At 49.1% G+C, this 16,714-nt stretch overlaps 1 protein-coding gene across 2 annotated transcripts in view; it reads left to right on the top strand.

The window, feature by feature from the left end:
- Positions 1-6,419: 6,419 nt before the first annotated feature.
- HTT (huntingtin) overlaps positions 6,420-16,714 on the top strand; it is a 120,508-nt gene continuing 110,213 nt past the window's right edge. For both annotated transcript variants that reach the window (XM_088793151.1, XM_019718736.3), the window contains exon 1: positions 6,420-6,774. In XM_088793151.1, coding sequence (XP_088649277.1) covers positions 6,572-6,774 — 203 coding nt within the window. In that variant the 5' untranslated portion in view covers positions 6,420-6,571. The remainder of the gene's footprint in view (positions 6,775-16,714) is intronic.

The raw sequence follows: 16,714 nt of genomic DNA, 5'->3' as shown, positions 1-16,714 counted from the left end.
GCTCTAACCAACTGAGCCATCTGGCTGCCCCAGAAATATTGTTATCAGAGAGTTACCCTTCAAGAAAGCACCTGGCTCAGATGATTTGACAGGGAAGGTCAGCCAACCTTGGAAGAACAAACAATTTCAATGAGATGTATACGTTCCAGAACACAGAAAAAGAAGGAAACATCCAATCCTTTTTATAAGGTGAGTACAAATTGATACCAAAACCTTATACTTTATATAAAAACTACAAAAAACCAATCCCTTATGAATATTAACACAAAAGCCCTTAATAAACTATTACCAAACAGAATCCAACAACACATTAAAAACTGACATCATATAATCTAGGAGGTTTATTTCAATAGTGCATGGATGGTTCAATATTAGGAAATCCAGGAATGTAAGTCATGTTAACAAATCCAAAAGAAAAAAGATCATTTTCATGGATGCTATAAAGGCATTTGACCAAATTCGACCCATTTTTTATTGTCAATAAATTCTTCAGCATGATAGAATGTATTTTTCAGCAGCATTTTACCTGATGAGGGTATACCCTGGAGGCATTTGTGTTAAAATCAAGAATAAGAGAACAATGACCACTTTTTAAAAAATTAAATTTATTGGAGTGACAATGGTTACTGAAGTTAGCTAGGTTTCAGGTGTACAATTCTGTAATCCATCATCTATAGCTCACATTGTGTGCTCACCACCCAGAGTCAGTTCTCCTTCCATCACCGTATACAGTTGATCCCGTTTACTCTCTCCTACCCTCCCAACGACCACTTTCAGTAGCACCCTATTTAACACTTCAAGGAGGAACTTCCACGTGCAGTAAGGATGGGCTACAGAGCACATAACCTACCCTCCTGGTGAAAATAATAAGCTAGGCGAACATAAACATCCAGAGAGTAAACAACTTTCAGGGCTGGAAGCCAGAGAGATGAGCCAAACACGTGGGCTGCTCCTGTTGTCGGGGTGTTTGGGGTCCTAAGCTGAGGCTGAGCTATTTCTGAGGCTAGGGGAACAGATATTAAATCCATGGCATGCCAAGACTGGGGCCCCAGGCAGTTCACCCTCCACTGTGGGCTTCAGTCCACCTGAGAATAAGGGTGACCTGGAATTAACCAGCTTCCTAATATGGGTGGCCCAGAGGACTTCAGAGTTGGAACTTGATGAAGGTGACCTATGACTTCTTGTGTCCCAAGGAGCCTAGTTTTGCAAATGGAAATCTCCCCTGGAGGAAGGTAATGCTTTAAGCTTCCAATTACTTCCACAGTAATTTTCAAGTACAATGTCCAATATACAAGCAAAGATAACCAGGCACAAGATGAGTCAATGCAAATGAGAATTAGCAGAAGCTTCAGACATGACAAACACCCTCACGAGCTCTAGATAATGGAAATATATGAGACAGACTGTTCAGCAACTGCTTATGTTTAAGGAGAAAACTTGCAAAGCTCGAAAATTTTGGCAGGAAACTAGAAACTATAGAAAATGACATAGCATACTTTAGAAAGATAAGTATAAATTCTAGTACTGAGAACTACAAAATTCCCGAACTTAATGGTTAAACAAAGGTTTACCAACAATAGAATAAGCCAAAAAGAGAACTAGTAAGTCAGACAGAACTATCCAGAATAAGGCACTGAGCAGCCAAAAAGTGGAAAACGGAAGATAATACCTGACACACATTTATCTGGAGCAGTGGGAAGAGAAAGAACGAGACAGCAGTTATTTTGAAATAATGACTTGGAGGTTCCCCAAACGTGAAAATCATCAATCCACAAATCCCAAACCCATCTAGTTTCAAACATTAAATGAGAGGAAATCCTAGTGTTAAGAGCAAACTGGGAGAGTGACAATATGTGGTGCAGGCATGGAAGGGAGTTCACAGGTAAACTTAAGAGGTAGAGGGTCTAATCACCTGTCCTCCAAGATCTTGTCATCCATGGAAAGTTGTATCAGCTCTGGGCCCGACTGGTCACATCATAGGTAGCACCCCAGGACAAGGGAACTGACATTCTGTGTATTTATAGGGGAATCAGAAGGGAACAGGGACACTGGACTAATCATGCAGCAATGGCAGGTCTCAGACTGTGGGGAATGGCTTTGCTGGTGAAAAGAACATGCTGGCCCTAGATATCTTTCACCAAGGGAACTTGCAGTCCAGAACTTTGCAGAGCTGGTGTCAGCCCGCCTTTTGAACCCTTCCTGCTGAGCAGCCTATGGTAGATCACGGATCAGGATCCACAGGGTCATCCTGTTAACCAGCTGCTCTGTCTTCACTTACCTAGACATGGGCAGGGAGACCTCAGAGAGCCAAAGACGAAGAGCCAATCTTAAAGCAGCCAGGGGGAAAAAGCATTATTTTTAAAGGTGCAGCTACCAAATCAACAGCTGACCTCTCAATAGCAAGAATGAGAGGCAGAAGAGAGAGGTGTTCACATCTTTGTCATCCATGGACAGGTTATCTGCCAACCTTGAGTTCTAGACCCAACCCCAAATCCATTAAGAATGAATGTAAAATAATGACATTTTCAGACAAACTGAAACAGACATTTTGGCAATAGAAGATCCACCGTAAGAGAAAGTCTAAAGGGTGTCTTCTGGGCAGAAGAAAATGATCCCAGATGGAAGCTCAGACGTGCAGGCAGGAATGAAGAGGAGTAAAAATGGCAAATGTGGGAGTCATTTAAGTAAATATTGACTGTTCAAAGCAACAATTATGTCTGCATCTTTTACAATGTGTGCATGTCTTTATGTAGAATTAAATACACGGCAAGAATACCCTCTAAACTGGGAGGGACCCTCAGGGAGACGGGTGGGGGAGCCACCACTGTGTCCCCAGGAGCTGCCGGTCCACTCATCTTGTCCCTCTTGGCTCTCCTTCATGTTTCCTTCTTTCTTGGGCCCAGGCCTTGCCCTGCACAGACTCCCTCCCACCTGGTCTTGGGTTCAGGGTGGGTGCCAGCCCCCCAGCTGGAGTGCACACCACCTGTCATGGCTGCTTTAAATATCTGCCTTTTCTCCTGGGCAGCATGTGCCCCACGTGTGTTGCGAGGCTTTCATTTTTAGTTCCCCTCCCAAACCTATGCTTTTATGTGTTTTCCCCCTGAATATACACATTCACTGCTGAAAGGCTGAAAACTACGGACAAGCACACAAGAGGTAAGTGCCCTGCACAGAGTCAGTATTACAAATTTGGTGAGCAGCTCTCTTCTATGTATGTGTGTACTGTTTTTCTTTAAGAAAAAGAAGATCATGCCATACCTAGTATAATCTGCTAAAGCATTGTAAACCTTTTCCTGGATCACAAGTGCTCTTCTAAAATAGGATTTGAATGGCTGTCCAGTTTTCTGTCACGGATGTATCCGGATTCATATAGCCAATCTTCTCCTGCCCAGCATTTATCTTTCCAATTTTTTGGTCCTATATGTTGCTGTAAGTAGTGACCATTCTCACACACACAATTGTTTTCCTAGAATAACTCACTGGAAGTGTCTGCTATTCAGGGACTGTGCCCAGTTTTAAGTCTGTGGAGACACCGTGCCAAATTGTCCACCTAGCATAGTTAATCTTTATCTGCTTTGGACTGTGCCAAGCTTTTCTCTGAACTTAAAAAAATCTGCTTCTTGACAGTCCCTTTCTATAAAATTTCTTGTCAGCATCACAATACGTTCCTGGCAGGTGATTCTGCCATTTCAGAAGAAGCCGTGTCGGTGGCCATAGAAGGCCTCGGTGACCTATAATCTATCCGGACTGGTCAGAAGGTGGTTTAGGAGCATAGAAACGGGACAATCCCACGTAACAGTGGCTTACACAAAATAGACTTACATTTCACTCTCACAGATTTTCATGAGGAGGGCAGGCTGGCTGCCATCCCCACCCAGTCCTCTGGGCCTTGGCTCCTTCCAGCTCCACCATCCCAGGATGTGGCTTTTCAGCCTCATGAGCCAGAATGACTGCTCAAGCGCCACGCAACACAGCCGCATTCCAGGCAGCAGGAAGAACAGGTGAACCCCTTCCCTCTAAGGCGACTTTCTAGAACTAACACACATTACTTCTGCTTCCATCTCATTGGCTAGAACTCATTTAATCACATGGCTACAGCCAGCTCAAAGGTGGGAAACGGAGCATTTTAACTAAGTGGAAAAGTGCCCAGATAAGAACTGAGGTCCTGTTACTGAAGAAGGCGGCCAGAGTGGCTATCAGGCGGCGACACTACTACTTATTGTTACGGGTTCCAATATGTCCCCTCAACCTTCATGCTGAGTGCTCACCCCTAGCACTTCAGGATGTGATTGTATGTGGAGAGAGGCCCTTTAATGAGGTCGTTAGTGTGGTCTAACCCCGTGTGACTGCTGTCCTTATAAGAAGGGATTAGGACACAAACAGGAAGAGCATGTGAAGACACAGGGAGGGACACGGCTGCATAGAAGCCTAGGAGGGCGGCCTCAGGAGAAACTGCCCTGCCCACACCTTGATCTTGGGGACTTCCAGCCTCCAGCACTGGGAGGAGATGAGTTTCTGCTGTTGAGCCTGCAGTGTGTGGTACCTTGTTACAGCAGCCCTAGCAAACTGATACACTTACCTTTTGCTGTGTGACCAATCACTGTGGCTTAACTACCCACAGACTCTCATAGGTGCCGTGGGGCAGGAATCTGCCACAGCCTAACTGGGTCCTTCCCTTCCCAGTCTCCCAAAAGCCTACGATCAAGGACCAGTTGCCTCCACTTGAAAGCTCTACCGGGCAAGACCGGCTCCGAAGCTCATGTGTTGGCAGGATTCAGCTCTTTGTGGGCTGTTGGCTTGAAAGCCTCCGTTTCTCACTGACTTGGCTACGTGGCAGCCTCCAACATGGCAGCGAGCTTCGTGCCCACGTGTACGCCAAGTGACGGGGCCAGGGCAGGCAAGACTGAAGCCTCATCGTTTGTAAGCTAATCCAGGAGGGCCATCTTTCCTTTTGTTGGGTAGAAGGAAGCCACCAGGGGACAGCCCACACTCTGGGAGGGCACTATAAAGGGCGTGAACACCAGGAGGGGGCCACTGGGCTGTCTTAGAACTCGGCTACCAGCACCTGACAGCTCTGGGCCAACGCCATCTGGCCTGTCCAGCCTGCGGTTTGGTTAATGGCCTGGCACATGGACAAGGGCCTTTATTAACAAACATCAGGGAACTGGGACCTCAAGGGTGGTGCATGTGGTGTTTCCCTGAAGGGAAGCTGTTGCTGTGCCCTGGGGGACAATGCTTCCCGTGCTGGTGCTGGGTTTCCTCTGTTCCCTGACCGTTTGGGACAACGGACGCTCCGGCAGAGGGTGGAGATGTGGCCTGTGGCACAGACAGAGCACTGCCCTGAGTGGGCTCCTACTGCATGCATTGCCTCCCCCAGGCGGCCCTCGGAGGCCAGCGCAGTCCCTGCCCCCCTCCGTCCTCCGTGCCCCCCACCCCCGCTTGCTCACCTGCCCCCCCTTGAGGTGGTGAGGCCCTGGAGCACGGAGCCTTTCGTGCAGCCTGCCGCCCCAGACCTGTGGGACAGGGGTCCTCTTCGCTGGAGGGCAGTCATTCCTGCGGTGGGGCGGGCTGCTTCCCGCTGCACAGCCGTCGTCTCCGTGGGCCGCAGACACTGACCTGACCGCGCTAAGCCTCTCCTGCCCTGCCCTCAGGCTGCAGGCTCTGGGAGGCGCCTGCCGGCTGGCTGCCGCCCCCCAGGGGTTCCCTCCCCTCTCTGGGGGCCACACCCAGGCTCTCCTCCCGCCGAGACCATTCCTGCAGGTCTCCGCCGGCCTACCCGACCCCAGCTCTGCGAAGGGCGCGCTCACTTCGTGCTCCTCACAGAAAGAGCCCCGACTACTCCCTGACGGCAGTCCGGCGACCCGCCTCTCAGCCGCGGCCACGGGTGGGCAGGGGCGCCCCCTGGTGTCTCTCGCCCAAGCCCAGGCGGAGCTCCTTTCAGGATGAGGGGGGCGCGACCGGTATCCCCTCCCCTTCCCGCCACTCAATGCCGTGTCCCGCCCCCACCTCCACGTCCCGCCCTCAGCGCCGCGCCCCGCCCCGCCTCCCATCTCTGTGCCCCGCCCCTCACCGCCAGGTCCTGTCCTCAGCACTGTGCCCCGCCCATCACAGCCACGCCACGCCCCTCATCGCCCCACACCACGTGCCGCCCCAGTCCCGCCCTCTGTAGTGACTCGCCCCTCAGCGCCAGGTCCCGCCCACACTGTCGCGCCCCGCCCCGCCGTGTACCGCGCCCTCGCAGGGGAGGGGCGCGATTATCTCAGTGGCTGCGTCAGCTCTGGGAGGTGATCTGGTGGGCTCGAGGGAGGGCGGGCTAGCGCTTCGTTAGGTCATTGGCAGAGGCCGCCGCCTCGGGCTGTCAATCCCGGCGGCCCGGCCTGGCCCCGCCCCTCAGGCGGAACGTCGCAGGACGCAGGGCCGCGGGGGCTGCTGGGAAGGGTTCAAGATGGCCGGGCGTTTCGGTTCCTTTACAGCCTGCGGCCCCGAACCCCATTCATTGCCGCGCTGCTGAGCGGCGCCGCGAGCCGGCCCTTGGGCTCCGGGGGCGGTCTCCGCGGAGCGGGTTGCTGTCATGGCGACCCTGGAAAAGCTGATGAAGGCCTTTGAGTCCCTCAAGTCCTTCCAGCAACAGCAGCAGCAGCCGCCGCCGCCGCCGCCGCCTCAGCCTCCTCAGCCGCCGCCGCAGGCTCAGCCGCCGCCGCCGCCTCAGCCTCAGCCGCCGCCTCCCACGCTGCCGCCCGGCCCGGCCGTGGCCGAGGAGCCGCTGCACCGACCGTGAGTGCGGGCCCGCTGCAGCTCCCCCTGCGGACCCGGGCCCCGCGGCGCACGGCCCCACTGCCGTCCCTGCCGCGGCATCTCGTCCCGGCATCTCGCGTGGGCCTCAGTGCCTTCGCGTGCAGGCACAGCCTCTCCGGGAGGCGCCGAGGCGGCCACGGTTGTTTTTCAGCGCGCCGAGTTAGGGGAAGAACTTACTGCGCTGTATTGCAAAGGGCCGGCTGCGTGGGTAGCAGAACTTGGCGGCGCCCTGAGCGCGTCGCGTCTGGCTCCCCCGGGCCGCTTCCGTTCCCTCTCCCAGCCTGAGAGGGAGCAGGGCTGGGGGCGCGGGGCGCTTCGCGGGGAGCTGGGAGCGGGGGTGCTGTGGGCGCAGTGCATGACGTCATGCCTTAGACTGGGAGGGCGGGGCGGTGCGGGCGCCGTCGGTGGGAGATGCTTTTTGCCGGGGCCCTTGAGACAGCTTGTGTGACTTGCGGCTGTACTGCCACAGTCTCGGGGCATTTCCCTTAGTTCGGGAGTCGCAGTGGTGGTAACAGGATGTTAAGCATCGGGAACAGACCTGCTCGTCCAAGCTCAAGTTTGGTCTGCACGCACTTGGCCGAGTTGTGGTTGCCAAGTAAGTGGTGACCCTCCGTAGACGGTTATGATTACTAGCAAGTGAGAAGCAATAAAATTGACCTAAATATTAGAAAGAGTTGACTGAAGTTTGCGGCCTGTTTTCACTTGGAAATAAGAACGACAGACTGCTGAGGGAGCGCAGCTCATCGTGGGGCGCGGGGAATGATGTGCGTTTTGCTGGTGGTGTCGTCCAGCCTGCGAGACAGAACGTGGGTGTCAGCGCACCCCGCGGACGTCTCCTGTTCCCGTCGTTGCCGGCATCCTGACTGACATTGCTTTCACAAAAGGGGTCTCTGTTGCTTGTGCCCGGGACAGTTTTTGAAACAGGAAAAGGGAGACCACTAATGGCACCTTCTAACAGAGCCCAAGTACTGTTCCCTGAAGTCTTCCTGTGCTGAGTGTTGAGCAGAGTTTAGGGGGTGCTTTGCTCTCAGCTCGGGGCATTAGACTTCTGATCTGAAGATGTGTAAGATGGTATTTCATGGGGACACTTTTCAAGAAGCAGACCCTTTAAGGAGCTTGCTCTTTGAAGGCTGATTCACTCTTAGTAATGTTTTCTTGTTCTTTATGTTTCTGATGTAATTCTTGCTGTGTCCTAAAGTTTAATTGGAAAATGAGGACTTGGGGAGTAATGTTGGCTTATCTGTTAGAATAAAATTTAGAAAAAATAAATTATTTTTCCTTCTAAGATGTGAAAAACCTGTTTGCATATTTAGAGGGAAAAATTTTTTTTAAACAATTTGACTTTAGAGCAAGTAATTTGTAATCATAAGCCATTCGAGACTTATTGTATGTAATGCCTCTCCAGGAAGTAAATGTCACGGACGTTTCCACGTGTGTAAACACGGGAAAAACTAAGGGGGGCTCTGCAAGGTTTACTGCCACCTGGTGACTCCTCCACTCTGTCAATCTAAAAACCTGCCTTCTGTTTCTTATGCTGATTTGTCAGAACCTGAATTTGCTTATCTTCAAAATATGGGTATAAAGCGATTTCCTTGTAAAGCTGGCTTGACAAAAGTAGATTTTGTTTCATTACTTTCAGGAAAGTATGAGTGACTTATTTAAATAATTTTGTCTATTATTTTTGCATAAGTAATACATTAATGTAACACATTCCAAAAGGTAAAAATTAAAATTCTCTCTCCCACTCCTTTCTCCTGAGGGCCTAACTCCGTCTCCAGAAGCAAGCTCTGTTCTACTTCCTTCTTGTGAATCCTTCCAGATATAATCTATGCATATATGAAGATAGATTTTAAATTACTTAAAAGCAAAAGTATTTCAGAAGAGTAGCTTTGAAAGGTTCTTAGCATGCTCTGAAGTCAGTTGCTTTAGGCTTGATTATAGCTTTTTTTTTGAACAGGACTTTATTGGGGAACAGTGTGTACTTCCAGGACTTTTTTCCAAGTCAAATTGTTGTCCTTTCAGTCTTAGTTGTGGAGGGCGCAGCTCAGCCCCAGGTCCAGTTGCCATTGCTAGTTGCAGGGGGCGCTGCCCACCATCGCTTGCGAGACTCGAGGAATCCAACTGGCAGCCTTGTGGTTGAGAGCCCACTCGCCCATGTGGGAATCGAACCGGCAGCCTTCGGAGTTAGGAACACAGAGCTCTAATTGCCTGAGCCACGGGTCCGGCCCTTGATTATAGTTATTTTAAATAAAATGCATAAATATATTTTATGTACTTTGCTATTGAGAAAGCAGGTATTCATAAATTTTGAGTAAAAAACTCACTGCTTACAATTTGAATCTTGGCATTCAGATGCTTCAGCTAAAAAATCCATTCCCCACAGTAAGATTGGCCAAAAGCAGTTGAGAAAGTACCTGTTCTATTTTTATGGCTCTCGCTGTCTGTCGTGTGGAACTTCAGTGTCACAGCCATGGGTGGGCTTCAGCTGAAGTATCTGAGTGCCTGTTCTCTGACTCAGCATATAGGATGCAGGGGTCCTGGGTGGGCCTGACGTGCAGGGAGTGCCAAAGCGTGGCGGAGTCCTTTACTGCAATTACGAAGCAGTTGACATTTGCCTTTGGCACTTTCTCATTCAGATTCCCGCCAGTTTTCCCTTGACTGTAATTATTCACTCATCAGTAAGTATTTACTGACATCTGATGTGTGCCAGGCACTGTTCTGATAGGTGCAGGGCTGCCGCAGGGAACAGATGAAGCTCCATTTTAGTGAGGGACGTGGACAAGAACAAGTTAGATCAGTAAAACGTACAGTGTGCTAGGTAGGAATAAATGGAGGAGGAGCAGCGGAGCAGGGACGGGGACTGGGAAATGCCTGGGTTAATAAGGTGTTGCCATTCTGGCTAGGGCGTCCAGGAAGGTCCGCTGAGATGGTGGCTTTGGGGTAAGCATCTGAAGTGAGCCAAGGATATAGCCATGAGGGTGTGGAGGAGGGGCATTCCAGGCGGGGGCAGGTTCACAGCCCCCCTGTCTGAGGCATAGCAAGGAGGTCAGTATGGCTGGTTGAATTAGTGAGAGGGAGACTTGGTAGGAGGTGAGGGCAGAGGGAGAGGCAGGACCGCAGCGGATCCCTGTAGGATAAAGACATCGATCAGCCTTGGTTCTATGTGACGCAGGAAGGCATTGGAGTTTGGTCAGGTCCTGGGAGTAGCAGGATGGCTGCGCACAGAGGGAAGGGGAGCGTGGGCAACAGCAGGAAAGCAGTTAGGAAGCTAGCCCAGTGTCAGGTGAGAGGTGGTAGCGGGTGCTGTCAGGATGTTGGCAGTGGCGAGGTGACGGAGAAGTGACTGCGTTTGGAAGGTAGAACCAGCAGGACCTGTCCGTCTCTGCCTGCTAAGCCCGACATCGTTTCCTTCCAGCTGGGGTTACCAGGTAGGGCTGTATTCAGCTGCAAATCACAAGCCCTGCTGCAGTAGCTCAGACAGCTACCATAGGACTTTATTACAAGGCAAGCACTTGTCTGTTTGAGGAAGTTCAGCAGTAAGACCAGGGACCCAGGTCTGACGCTTAGTTTGAAGTCCTCGTCCTCATTCTTACCCATTGTTTAGTTGGGTTATTTCTCTTTTTATTGTTAAATTGTAACAGTTCTTTATGTATTCTTGATACTAGACCCTTATCAGATTTATGATTTGTAAAAACGTTCTTCCTTTCTGTGGGTTTTCTCTTTACTTTCTTAATAGTGTCCTTTGAAGCAAAAAAGTTATATTAAAAAGTTAATAAAAAGTGTTTAATGATATGAAGTTATTTTTGATGAAGTCCAGTTTTCTGTTTTGTCTTTGGTTGCTGTGCTTCAGGTGTTATATCTAAGAAATTGTTGCCTGGTTCAAGGTCACAGAGATTTATTATTCCTGTATCTTATAAGAATTGTAGAGTTTTATCTCTTATATTTAGGTCTGATCCATCTTGGGTTAATTTTTATATAAGGTGTAAGGTAAGGGTCCAGCTTCATTCTTTTCATGTGGAAATCCACTTGTCCCAGCACAATTTATTGCAAGAACTATTCTTCCCCCATGGAGTCATCCTGGCACCCTTGTTGTGAACTAATAGCCCATAAATGTATGGATTTATTTCTGGACTCTCAATTCTGTTCCATTGGTCTATACATCTGTCCTCTACTAGTGGTACAGTCTTGATTACTGTAGCTTTGTATCACAATTTGAAATCGTGAAATGGCAGTCCTCCAACTTTGTTCTTTTTCAAGATAGTTTTGGCTATTCTGGGCCCCTTGCATTTCCATGTGAATTGTAAGATGAGATTGTCCGTTTTTACAAAGAAACCAGCTAGGATTCTGGTAGGGATTGCATTGAATCTGTAGATCAATTTGGGGAGTATTGGTGTCTTAACAATATGAAGGCTTCCGATCCATGAACATGGCCTACTTTTTCTGTAAACTGTCAGATAGTAAATATTTCAGGTTTTGTGAGTATGTCTGTTGTAGCGACTCAGCTCTGCCATTGCAGAATAAAAGCAGCCAGAGGCAGTATGTAACTGAATGAGTGTAGCTATGTTCCAATGCAGTTTTATTAATGACATTGAAATTGGAACGTCATATAATTTTCACATGTCATGAAATAATTATTCTGTTTTTTGGTTTTATTTTTTGGGAAAGTGGGGTGTCAGCCATTTAAAAATATAAAAACATTTCTTAGCTCATAGACTGGCCCAAAACAGGCAGGCTTCTCGGTTGCGCGGCCCTGGAGTAAGTACGATAGGGACCACGTGTGGGAAGCAGTTCTTTTTCAGTTGCTTTTCATTAATAGTTCAAAAAGTTGTAAAAGTTACACAGGTCCATCATAAAAACATCTTCAAACGACACAGAAGATGAAAAAACAGAGCCCTTCTCCCAGTCCCTGAAAATAACTATTAAATCTTCTGTCTTCTTCCCTGATTTTTGTCATGCATATACAAGCATGAAATGGTCCTCGTTTTGTTTGCATGACTGAGCTCAAACTCTGCCTGCCCACTTCGACATCGTGCCATTGCGGTACATGCAGGTGACCTGGAGACGGTGCTCCTCCTGTTCCAGAGCACGCCATACATACAGGGAGGTGCCACCTTTTTGTGGTGGCAGGTCTTGCCTTCAGTTTGTAAAAAACACAACATCCGGGAAGTGCAATAAGAGGAGGTGTGCCTGTTGATTGTTGCTAATTGCTATACAATAGTGTAGCATTTATTTTTAAAAGAGGACTTTTGGAGATGTCAAGGCCAAGGTCACGCATTGTCCTGGTGTTCAGGTGGCCTGGAAAAATAACAGCGCAAGACACTGCCTGTTTAACATTGTGTTAAATGGAATCTTGTCTTGGGAGACAAGAATGTAGCTGAGCCTGCTGCCCTCAGGGCCAGCACTTCCTGCCGCTCAGAGCTTCTGAGAAGGGCAGAGCCTCTGCCAGACCTCAGACCTCCTCAGTCTGCACTTAACAGGTTCTGCGAGCAATCTGTGCATCTAATAATGCTGCCAGCCTTGGGGAGGGGGTCTGACAATTAAGTTCGCAAACTTGTTGCAACAATGTTGCTAACCTTTTTTCATATCAGAGGGGTTATTATGAATTTGTACCAACTGGACAAACAGTTAACCAAGTTTACTATTGGGGAGAGCTGAAAAGGCTGTATGAAAACGTTAGACGACCTGAACTTTTCGCCAACAATTCATGGCTTTTGCATCACGACAATGCACCAGCTCACACAGTACTGTCTGTGAGGGAGTTTTTAGCCAGTAAACAAGTAACTGTATTGGAACACCCTCCCTACTCACCTGATCTGGGCCCCCAATGACTTCTTTCATTACCCGAAGATAAAGGAAATATTGAAAGGAAGACATTTTGATGACATTCAGTTCACCAAGGGTAATATGACAACAGCTCTGATGGCCATTCCAGAAAAAGAGTTCCAAAATTGCTTTGAAGGGTGGATTAGATGCTGGTGTCGGTGCATAGCTTCCCAAGGGGAGTCCTTCAAAGGTGACTGTAGTGATATTCAGCAATGAGGTATGTAGCACTTTTTCTAGGATGAGTTCGCGAACTTAAGGGTCTGACCTTGTATGTCCTGATGTAGCGGAGGCAACATAACTTCTGTCCTAGGGCCATCAAGCATTTGTGTAGCTGCAGAGTAGGTTGTAACACTGAGGGTGAGCTGCGGTGGGCATAAGAGCCCCCTGCCCCTGGGAATGGGGACTTCAGGGGGGTTGGACAGGGTGACCCAGATGCATCCCCAAGTACCAGGCCCTGTCCTGGGCCCTGGGTTACAGCAGTGCACAGGACCAGTGGTAATAAATACTATGGGGAAAAACAAGATAGAATACGGGGAGAGGCCTTGCAGTTTTCTTTAGGGTGTGTAGTGCACTGACAAGGTGACCCTGGTTAGAACGGAGGGAGCAGGCCACGTGGGCATCTGGAAAAAGAGAGGTCCAGGTGGAGGGGACAGTAGTAGATGTGCGTTGCACATTCATGGATTAGCGAGGGGGCCAGTGGCTGAAGCGAAATGAAGGGCAGACATAGGAGATGAGGTTAGAGGACTGGCGGTTAGAGAGGAGGGCCGGCCATGTGGGCCGCGTGACCGGCGTAACGACTTCAGGCTTTACTCTGACCTGATGCGTCCTGGGTGCTATGCATTTATGTTTCTAAAGGATCACTTTGGCGACACCAAATGAAACTGGGTCACTTAATCATCGCTGGTGTGACTGTCAGATGGCCCGGCGACTCTGGGAGACAGCCTGGCAGCATCGTGTAGCGCTGAACATACTGTTCCTGTGTGACCTGGCAGTGGCATGCATGGGTTTCTGTCCCAGAGAAATGAAGACTGATGTTCACACAAACACCCGGACATAAGTATCCGCAGCTTTATTCATAAAAGGCAGAAAGTAGAACCAACTCATATGCCCTTCGACGGCTGAATGAAGGGTTGAACTAACTACTCAGCAAGAAAGAGTGAACTTCTGATCTGCTTAGATGAATCTTGAGGAGCTTACACTCAAGCAAACAGCTGGTCACTAAAGGTGCCACACTGTGTGATCCTATTGACACAGTGTTGTCGTAAGGCCAGTTTGCTGAGAGGAGACTAGGTGAGTGGCTGCCAAGGTTAGGGGCGGCGGTAGGTGTGGCTCTAAAAGGGGACCCAGCCCGAGCGTTCTGTGTCTTGACCATGGTGGGCACACAGATTTGCACATCGGGTACAGTGTGTAGCACTAAATGCACACGCAGATGAGTAAAAGTAACACTGGACACCTGAGGTTAGCGGATCGTATCACTCTCAGTACTGTAGTTTTGCAGAATGTTGCATTGTGGGAAACTGGGTCAAGAGGGCACTTCTACATGCACCTCAGTAAAAACTGCACTTCAAATAAAGACCGCGCTGCTGAACAGGGCGCACAGAGGGAAGCTGCCGGAGATGGTGGGGAGACGTGGTCGGATCCTGGATCTCTGGAGGAAGAGCTGGCCAGATTTACAGAGTTTTGAAAAATTGAGATTAGGATTCATATATTATAAAATTTACCATTTGAAAGTGTACAGTTTCGTGGTTTTTGGTATATTTACAGGGTTCTGCAACCATCACCACTTTCTGGTTTCCAGAACATTTCAGCACCCCAAAAAAAGCCCCTCCCCGTTAGCAGTCACTCCCAGTTTCTTCTCTCACAGCACCTGGCAACCACTCATCTATTTCTGTCCCTGTGGATTTGCGTGTTCTGGACATTTCTTATGAACGGAATGGTACAGCATGGGACCTTTTATGTTAGGCTGTTTCACTGAGCATCGCAGATTGGTGTTTGGGCTGTATTTTTTTCTGTTAGTAATTGTTAGTGTACTCAGTTAGATCACTAGTGAGAAAGGCTTTGTTTTAATGGCTCTTTTCCTTGATACAGACTGTAGAGGGGGGGAAATCTTAGGTCCTGTTTCCCCTAATCAACACTTTTTTTTTTTTTTATTAAAGATTTAATTGGAGAAGGGGAACAGGACTTTATTGGGGAACAGTGTGTACTTCCAGGACTTTTTTCCAAGTCAAGTTGTTGTCCTTTCAGTCTTAGTTGTGGAGGGTGTAGCTCAGCTCCAGGTCCAGTCGCCGTTGCTAGTTGCAGGGGGGCGCAGCCCAGCATCCCTTGCGGGAGTTGAACCGGCAACCTCGTGGTTGAGAGGACGTGCTCCAACCAACTGAGCCATCAGGGAGCTCAGCGGCAGCTCAGCTCAAGGTGCCGTGTTCAATCTTAGTTGCAGGGGGCGGAGCCCACCGTCCCTTGCAGGACTCAAGGAGTGGAACCAGCAACCTTGTGGTTGAGAGCCCACTGGCCCATGTGGGAATCAAACCAGCAGCCTTCGGAGTTAGGAGCACGGAGCTCTAACCGCCTGAGCCACCAGGCCGGTCCAGCACTTTTATTTTTAAAATTAGGTATGAGACTTAATTCCAACATGACTTTTCGTGTCCCATTCCTTAAAAAAATCTTTCTGCGAGAGAGTGATGTCTCTAGGCACGCTGTCCTGTGATTATAGCATTTGACAGAAAGTGGAGAGCAGTGATGAGCCAACAGGAGATGGGGGTGCTGCGCGGGCCTCGCAGCCTCCGGGGCTCAGTCCCCCCCCACCCCCCCCACCCCCCGCGCCTCAAAGGTGCACGTGAAAGTGCTTGTGAGCACGAATAGCAAGACAGGTGCAGGATGAGTGAGTGTTTGCCGTTTGCCCTTCCTAGGGTGGTCCAGGCCGCGCTCCTGCTCACTCAGCCTGCGGGCACGTTTTTCATGGCATAATCTTAATATCATTCTAAAAATAACAATTTATAATAGATGAGAGGGCTTGAATTCCCATTTTTAGAATGTCATAGTTGTTTGAACACGACTAGTATGCTGCAGGGCCCTTGATTTTTCTGTGCCGCTCCGCCCAGCGTGTCTACGTGCACGTTGCTTCATTGCACAATGAGGGGCGCTGACTGAGGGTTGTTTTTATTTTGAAGGGGAAGTTAAAATGCCTGCTTTCCCGAAAACGGTTGAAGAGTCAGGACTGTTGGGACCCTATTCATCCAGGCAATTACTGCCCAGAGCAGGAAGGTGGTTCTCTTTTTCACTGTAATTTCCCTACTTATTTTCACGTAGAACAAGTCAGCTTGACATACCGTGTTTCCCTGAAAATAAGACCTAACTGGAAAATAAGCCCTCGCATGATTGTTCAGGATGACATACATCCCCTGAACATAAGCCCTAATACGTCTTTTGGCGCAAAAATTAATATAAAACCCGGTGTTATTTTGGGAGAAACATGGCATCAGTTCACCAATCCAGCTAAATTCGTGGGGGAATGAACTAGTTGAGGTTTTCTTAAACTTCCAAGTTTGCTGGGACGAAATAAGATTGGAAGGAGGTATTTCAAGCAGGGACCATGGAATGTACAAGGACTGAGTATGAAACCGCATGACCAAAACAAGGGAGTTACTTGGGGCAGCCAGCATTCTCTGAAGGTTCTGGAATAGTGACCGAGGAGGGAGGGTGGAAGTAGCCTGAGGCCTGGCGACATGGTGTGCAGTCTGAGGTGTTCTGTCTTTGGCGGGCACTGTGACAGCCTTTCTCAAGTTCTGCAGTCTTGATGACAGGCACCGACCTTGCGAGCTGGTGCGGTGGCGTTTACTGGTGACCGTATTCTTTTGGTGTATCACACACATGAGGAGAGAGACAGTTCTTTTTACAGCTCATCTTTGTATCTGTCACTTCTAAGAAGACAGAAATGCTCCGTGCGCCCTGCCAGTTCTCTGTCAGGCATGTGGGTAGTTAGTGTGAAGGGCTGACTTTTACTCTCTTGGGTACCCTGGTGGCTCTACACTGTAGTTTTTAACCGCACAGGTAGTTGGGATATTGACGTGCTCCTTCTGTCAGTGCTGTCTCTTAAGTC

This window comes from Rhinolophus sinicus, chromosome 1 (assembly GCF_057876585.1).
Source record: "Rhinolophus sinicus isolate RSI-liver-muscle chromosome 1, RSI-T2T, whole genome shotgun sequence".
NCBI lineage: Eukaryota > Metazoa > Chordata > Mammalia > Chiroptera > Rhinolophidae > Rhinolophus > Rhinolophus sinicus.
The sequence above is the reverse complement of the archived record's forward strand: the minus strand, read 5'-3'. Positions and strand labels throughout refer to the sequence as shown.